At 43.5% G+C, this 8,598-nt stretch overlaps 1 protein-coding gene across 1 annotated transcript in view; it reads left to right on the forward strand.

Moving 5' to 3' along the window:
- Nucleotides 1–2,991, forward strand: part of LOC115177859 (RNA-binding protein 20) — an 80,535-nt gene extending 77,544 nt beyond the window's left edge. The window contains exon 14 of the mRNA XM_029738852.1: nt 1,282–2,991. Coding sequence (XP_029594712.1) covers nt 1,282–1,350 — 69 coding nt within the window. The 3' untranslated portion in view covers nt 1,351–2,991. The remainder of the gene's footprint in view (nt 1–1,281) is intronic.
- The last annotated feature ends 5,607 nt before the right edge of the window (nt 2,992–8,598 follow it).

The raw sequence follows: 8,598 nt of genomic DNA on the forward strand, positions 1-8,598 counted from the left end.
AGTGACATCATTGTGAGACCAAAGTTCAGAAAAATGTCTTTAGAGTTGAGTTACAGTGTGGCACATGTTACCCAACCATGGGACAGAGCACAAGATACAGAGATCAGTCACTCACTATCTCTATTACACACACACACGCACGCACACACACACACACACACACACATACGTCAAAACTGACAGCACAATCCAAAGCTTTTTTCCCTCTCCACCGTGGGTGGTGGGGGGGGGGGGGTCCTACAGTGGGGTGTCAGAAAAGGAGACTTTCGATGAGTGAGTAGAGTAGAGGGTGTTAGTGTGGCGCCCATGGGAGTCTATCCATTACTTTACTTCCTAAAGGCTCCCAGCTGCTCTAGTCCTTCCTGGGGACCTACTTTGTATACAGGCAACGTGTAGACTAAGTGGCGGATAGAAAGTCCTACATTTGTTAGACCCATTGTGCTCTTCAAGTAAAGTAAAAACATTCTGAAGGTTCATTCCCAATAGGCTCTTGGTTCAGCAGGCCAGGGTATTTCTGTGCGGCTGTGAACAGGCAGTGGAAGGGGCAGCCCATTGACTACAGGAAGGCCCCCTCACAGTGTTGAGTACTGGGAGTTGTATTAGGTTACCTATTAGTGCCCAATGCCCATCCAGGCACATCCACACACACTCGCACGCAAACACCCCCCACACACGCAAACACCCCCCACACATGCAAAGCTGCACAGCTGGAAGCAGCCAGAAGGGGAAAAGATTCCTTTACATTTGATGGATTACATTGCGAGGGTAAAAAACCTCAAGAACAGTTGCGCTGTCCGTCAAAAGCTGAGGGGTTTTGTGTGTATGATTGTGTGTGTGGGGGCTCCCTGCTGCTACCCGCTTAGCCGAGAGCGGGCTGGTGATGATGGTTTTGGCCTTTAACAGGACTGGGGAAATACAGTGAATGTAGAAACTAGACAGGTTAATGTCTGTTCAGGAAGCACCTGCCTCTCTCTCAGAACATTCCACTCTCTGAGGTCTCCCTCCTTCACTATTGTGTCAAACAGCAGTAGCTCTGGCTGAGGAGTTTCTATGGTGGAATATGCATAAGAAACTCAGTACAGATAAATCAGGTCTCCTTATTTTAAAATTCACAGGAAGTCGGATGGAGTTGTAGTGTATCATAGTGGAAAGTGAAATAAAGGTGAAACGTGGATAGCTGTGTTATAGGCTAAGTATTTGAAGGCAGTTGAATATCCCACTTAAAGGGGAACTCTACAACTACGTACACAAAGCTAACTTTTATATTTGTGCTCTTCACAGAAGTACCTGTCTCAGCTGGCAGAGGAGAGTCTACTTGGTGCACTAACTGACACCTCAGCTACAGAGTGACCTCTGACCTATACTCATCATTCGGTACTATCAAGTGGATATGGTGGACAGCGTTGCGTGTGTGCTACAGACTGAGTGATCTGAGCTTGCCAAGGAACACTCAACGAAAGAGACATGAATAAATGACATATCGGATGGAAGTGACACGGTAAAATGCACTGGACCTGGAGAGAAGAGCGATTCTATGAGAATTGCTTGGACTAAAACGCATTGCTAAAAATCAAATCAAACCAAATGTTATTGGTCACATGCGCCATATACAACAGGTGTAGACTTTACCGTGAAATGCTTACTTACGAGCCCATTCCCAACCATGCAGAGTTAAAAAGAAAAAGATTTGCTAAAGAATATAGTAACACAACAAAATAACAATAACGAGGCTATACAATATAGCAATATGTTTGATCTTGTACATAGTATAAAAATACTGTAGTTTAAAAAGGTTCCAGTGTTAATGTACTATATTTGTGAAAATGAAAACTGGTCACCAAAGATTTGTGTTAAAATATATTTATCTATCTCTCAGCCTTTGATTTATTTGCAGTAGAGAATAAATGTGTTTGTTTTTCATCACAGGAATAAACACATCCTTCTTTCTAATAATTATTGTGGAAGTCAGATTCTGTGATACAGTGAACTGAAATTCATCCATATTAGTATTTGTCCTGGTTCTGGTTACATGTTGTTCTATGTAGCTGTACTCCAAATAGTACTATAATCATTTGATTTAACTTTTAATTTTAGTCTGTAAAGTGTTAGGGATATTACATAATGTGTTTTTAGATGCAAAGTGCCTTAGAACATATCTGCCATTGGCAGTGTAGAAGTAATCCTCAGGTTGCTTTAATTTGGATGTTGAATTTTGAATGTATATTTCATTACACAGTGTTTTTGTGTATAACTGGGGGATAGGAAGGCCTACACTTGTTATACCTACAGTGTCTGTTCATTGAGACAAAAAGGAATACGGTTCCCGACAGACATGGACAAAGACATATCAGTCTGAAAGATATGTAACTTTCAAAATATAGAAATCATCCCTGTATGATGCATTTCGCATCAATTTTGAAAGTTACATATCTTGAAAACTTAAGTGCTGTAAATGCTTTAGTCCCAAAATTCTGACAAGCAGAACATTTTGGGACTATGTAATCAATCGACTAATGAAACAAATACCTAAATATATTTTTTTTGTGTGGAATTTTCCTTTAAATTGAGATACAGTTTTGCCAAAGTATTGCCAAATGTTTTCTTCAGGTTTTCTTCTATTGTGTTTTGTCCTGTATTTGATTTAATTTAAAAATACTTTGACAACTTTGTGAATTGTAAAGTTTGTTTCAATCAGGTTCAATATTTTGCAAATGTCTAAATAATTTATACAGTGCCTTTAAACTGTAGAGAAACTTGAACTGGACCATGTGTGTTATTTAAGAGTTAAATTAAGTGTTAAGAGTTAAATTAAGTGTGATTTTAAGTCAGTATAATATCTTGTCGAGGCAGGGTTTGAAACTTGCTCTCTCTCTCTGTTTTCTACACTGTCAATGTTGCTCCAAGTTTTAAGATTGGGTTTAAGATTTTGTTGAACTTTTCATATGGTTATTTTCTGATGCAATCATTTGAATAAAAATGTTACGAGAGAAAGCTGTTTGTGTATCAGTGGCGGAGGCTGAGGGGAGGACGGCTCATAATAATGGCTGGAACGGCACAAATGGAATGACATCAAACACATGGAAAACATGCTTTTGATGTATTTCATGCCATTCCACCTATAACACTCCATCCATTACCACGAGCCTGCCTCCTTAATTAAGTGCCACCAACCTCCTGTGGTGTGTGTGTTACCAATTTGGCAATTTTCTCTATTTTCTCACATTGAATAACGGGATGCAAAATAATGAGTTTAGTTTATTAGACAATTTGGAAAGCAAAACACAGTAAAAGACTACGTGCATAAATAAAATCCTTGAGAATGAGAAAAACTGGTACTTCCGTGTGCATGGGGCATTGTGACGTTCTACTGTTTGAGGGGAGCGCCCCCAGATGTTAAGGTAGGATATTACACTTGTCAGACAAAACTAATTGTATAATGATTATTCGTTTTGATAGCACAGACTTTGTCAAGTCAACTGCACCCTTGGACTTGACCATTGACATTACACATTACAGTCAAATAGGAAAAAATTATACAATAAACTATCTATCTTTGGACAGTTTCCCAGTAACAACTTGTTATGTATATGAGTTACCTCTGCTGCAGAGGATAAATTCATTAGAGTTACCAGCCTCAGAAATTGCAGCCCAAATAAATGCTTCACAGAGTTCAAGTAACAGACACATATCAACATCAACTGTTTTTTTATTTATTTATTTATTTCACCTTTATTTAACCAGGTAGGCAAGTTGAGAACAAGTTCTCATTTACAATTGCGTCCTGGCCAAGATAAAGCAAAGCAGTTTGACACATACAACAACACAGAGTTACACACGGAATAAGACAAACCTACAGTCCATAATATAGTAGAAAAATAAGTCTATATACAATGTGAGCAAATGAGGTGAGATAAGGGAGGTAAAGGCAAAAAAGGCCATGGTGCCGAAGTAAATACAATATAGCAAGTAAAATACTGGAATGGTAGATTTGCAGTGGAAGAAAGTGCAAAGTAGAAATAGAAATAATGGGGTGCAAAGGAGCAAATAAATAAATAAATCCAGTAGGGGAAGAGGTAGTTGGATGGGCTAAATTATAGATGGGCTATGTACAGGTGCAGTAATCTGTGAGCTGCTCTGACAGCTGGTGCTTAAAGCTAGTGAGGGAGATAAGTGTTTCCAGTTTTAGAGATTTTTGTAGTTCGTTCAAGAATTGGCAGCAGAGACCTGGAAGGAGAGACGGCCGAAGGAGGAATTGGCTTTGGGGGTGACCAGAGAGATATACCTGCTGGAGCGCGTGCTACAGGTGGGTGCTGCTATGGTGACCAGCGAGCTGAGATAAGGGGGAACTTTACCTAGCAGGGTCTTGTAGATGACCTGGAGCCAGTGGGTTTGGCGACGAGTATGAAGCGAGGGCCAGCCAACGAGAGCGTACAGGTCGCAGTGGTGGGTAGTATATGGGGCTTTGGTGACAAAACGGATGGCACTGTGATAGACTGCATCCAATTTATTGAGTAGGGTATTGGAAGCTATTTTGTAAATGACGTCGCCGAAGTCGAGGATCGGTAGGATGGTCAGTATTACGAGGGTATGTTTGGCAGCATGAATGAAAGATGCTTTGTTGCGAAATAGGAAGCCAATTCTAGATTTAACTTTGGATTGGAGATGTTTGATGTGAGTCTGGAAGGAGAGTTTACAGTCTAACCAGACACCTATGTATTTGTAGTTGTCCACATATTCTAAGTCAGAACCGTCCAGAGTAGTGATGCTGAACGGGCGGGCAGGTGCAGGCAGCGATCGGTTGAAGAGCATGCATTTAGTTTTACTTGTATTTAAGAGCAGTTGGAGGCCACGGAAGGAGAGTTGTATGGCATTGAAGCTCGTCTGGAGGGATGTTAACACAGTGTCCAAAGAAGGGCCAGAAGTATACAGAATGGTGTCGTCTGCTCAGAGGAGACAGCGTGAATCAGGCCTTCATGGTCGAATTGCTGCAAAGAAACCACTACTAAAGGACACCAATAATAAGACGAGACTTGCTTGGACCAAGAAACACAAGCAAATTTGAGTCCAAATTTGATATTTTTGTTTCCAACCTTTGGTTAAATATACTGCTCAAAAAAATAAAGGGAACACTTAAACAACACATCCTAGATCTGAATGAAAGAAATAATCTTATTAAATACTTTTTTCTTTACATAGTTGAATGTGCTGACAACAAAATCACACAAAAATAATCAATGGAAATCCAATTTATCAACCCATGGAGGTCTGGATTTGGAGTCACACTCAAAATTAAAGTGGAAAACCACACTACAGGCTGATCCAACTTTGATGTAATGTCCTTAAAACAAGTCAAAATGAGGCTCAGTAGTGTGTGTGGCCTCCACGTGCCTGTATGACCTCCCTACCATGCCTGGGCATGCTCCTGATGAGGTGGCAGTTGGTCTCCTGAGGGATCTCCTCCCAGACCTGGACTAACTCCTGGACAGTCTGTGGTGCAACGTGGCGTTGGTGGATGGAGCGAGACATGATGTCCCAGATGTGCTCAATTGGATTCAGGTCTGGGGAACAGGCGAGCCAGTCCATAGCATCAATGCCTTCCTCTTGCAGGAACTGCTGACACACTCCAGCCACATGAGGTCTAGCATTGTCTTACATTAGGAGGAACCCAGGGCCAACCGCACCAGCATATGGTCTCACAAGGGGTCTGAGGATCTCATCTCGGTACCTAATGGCAGTCAGGCTACCTCTGGCGAGCACATGGAGGGCTGTGCGGCCCCCCAAAGAAATGCCACCCCACACCATGACTGACCCACCGCCAAACCGGTCATGCTGGAGGATGTTGCAGGCAGCAGAACGTTCTCCACGGCGTCTCCAGACTCTGTCACGTCTGTCACGTGCTCAGTGTGAACCTGCTTTCATCTGTGAAGAGCACAGGGCGCCAGTGGCGAATTTGCCAATCTTGGTGTTCTCTGGCAAATGCCAAACGTCCTGCACGGTGTTGGGCTGTAAGCACAACCCCAACCTGTGGATGTCGGGCCCTCATACCACCCTCATGGAGTCTGTTTCTGACCGTTTGAGCAGACACATGCACGTTTGTGGCCTGCTGGAGGTCATTTTGCAGGGCACTGGCAGTGCTTCTCCTGCTCCTCCTTGCACAAAGGCGGAGGTAGCGGTCCTGCTGCTGGGTTGTTGCCCTCCTACGGCCTCCTCCACGTCTCCTGATGTACTGGCCTGTCTCCTGGTAGCGCCTCCATGCTCTGGACACTACGCTGACAGACACAGCAAACCTTCTTGCCACAGCTCGCATTGATGTGCCATCCTGTGTGAGCTGCACTACCTGAGCCACACTACCTGAGCCACTTGTGTGGGTTGTAGACTCCGTCTCATGCTACCACTAGAGTGAAATCACCGCCAGCATTCAAAAGTGACCAAAACATCAGCCAGGAAGCATAGGAACTGAGAAGTGGTCTGTGGTCCCCACCTGCAGAACCACTCCTTTATTGGGGGTGTCTTGCTAATTGCCTATAATTTCCACCTGTTGTATATTCCATTTGCACAACAGCATGTGAAATTTATTGTCAATCAGTGTTGCTTCCTAAGTGGACAGTTTGATTTCACAGAAGTGTGATTGACTTGGAGTTACATTGTGTTGTTTAAGTGTTCCCTTTATTTTTTTGAGCAGTGTACTTACCTAGTTAAACACTTGTCTACTTAAGTAAAGGTTAAATAAAAAAGAATGATGATTTCTGCATGTGTGGTTCCCACTGTGAAGCATGGGGGAGGAGGTGTGATTGTGTGGGGGTGCTTTGCTGGTGACACCATCAGTGATTTATTTAGAATTCAATGCACACTTAACCAGCATAGCTACCACAGCATTCTGCAACAATACAACATCCCATCTGGTTTGCGCTTAGTGGGACTATAATTTGCTTTTCAACAGGAGAATGATCCAACACACCTCCAGGCTGTGTAAGGGCTATTTGAGCAAGAAGGAGAGTGATGGAGTGCTGCATTAGATGACCTGGCCTCCACAATCACCCCACCTCAAATCAATTGAGATGGTTTGGGATGAGTTGGACCGCAGAATGAAGGACAAGCTGCCAACAAGTGCTCAGCATATGTAGGAACTCCTTCAAGACTGTAGGAAAAGCATTCCAGGTGAAGCTGGTTGAGAGAATGCCAAGAGTGTGCAAAGCTGTCATAAAGGCAGAGGGTGGCTACTTTGAAGAAACAAAAATATTTTTTGATTTGTTTAAAAAAAAAATTGTTACTACATGATTCCATATGTGTTATTTCATAGTTTTGATGTCTTCTATTATTCTACAAAGTAGAAAATAGGAAAGATCAAATAAAACTCTGGAATGAGTAGGTGTGTCCAAACTTTTGACTGGTACTGTCTGTTCTTACCCCTGGGCAACATGGGCCTGGGAAGCTCACACGGATATTGGTATCCACACACAGTACCTACTTCACCAATTATATTTCAACTCAATACTTGTTGTATTTACTTCTTGTAAATGTGTAGAATTGCAGGACACTTCAGTAGTGCTAAACACGGCTACTAGAATCTTGACTAGAACCCAACAATGTTATCATATTACTCCAGTGCTAGCCTCTCTACACTGGCTACCTGTTAAGGCTAGGGCTGATTTCAAGGTTTTACTGCTAACCTACAAAGCATTACATGGGCTTGCTCCTACCCATCTTTCCGATTTGGTCCTGCCGTACATACCTACATGTACTCTATGGTCACAAGACGCAGGCCTCCTTACTGTCCCTAGAATTTCTAAACAAACAGCTGGAGGCAGGGCTTTCTGCTATGGAGCTCCATTTTTATGGAATGGTCTACCTATCCATGTGAGAGACGCAGGCTCGGTCTCGACCTTTGTCTTTATTGAAGACTCATCTCTTCAGTAGGTCCTATGATTGAGTGTAGTCTGGCCCAGGGGTGTGAAGGTGAACGGAAAGGCACTGGAGTGACGAACTGCCCTTGCTGCCTGGCCGGTTCTACTCTCTCCACTGGGATTCTCTACCTCTAACCCTATTACGGGGGCTGAGTCACTGGCTTACTGGTGCCCTTCCATGCCGTCCCTAGGAGGGGTGCGTCACTTGAGTGTGTTGAGTCACTGACGTGATCTTCCTGTCCGGGTTGGCGCCACCCTCGGGTTCGTGCTGTGGGGGAGATCTTCGTGGGCTATACTCGAACTTGTCTCAGGGTGGTAAGTTGGTGGTTTTAGATATCCCTTTAGTGGTGTGGGGGCTGTGCTTTGGCAAAGTGGGTTGGGTTATATCCTGCCTGGTTGGCCCTGTCCGGGGGTATAGTCGGACGGGGCCACAGTGTCTCCCGACCCCTCCTGTATCAGCCTCCAGTAATTATGCTGTAATAGTTTATGTGACGGGGGGCTAGGGTCAGTCTGTTATATCTGGAGTATTTCTCCTGTCTTATCCTGTGTGAATTTAAGTATGCTCCCTCTAATTCTCTCTCACTCGCTCTCTTTCTCTTCTCTCTGAGGACATGAGCCCTAGGAACATGCCTCAGGACTACCTGGCTTGATGACCCTTGCTCTCCCCCAGTCCACCTGGTCGTGCTACTGCTCC

The sequence above is a fragment of the Salmo trutta genome, chromosome 38, assembly GCF_901001165.1.
Source record: "Salmo trutta chromosome 38, fSalTru1.1, whole genome shotgun sequence".
Classification (NCBI taxonomy): domain Eukaryota; kingdom Metazoa; phylum Chordata; class Actinopteri; order Salmoniformes; family Salmonidae; genus Salmo; species Salmo trutta.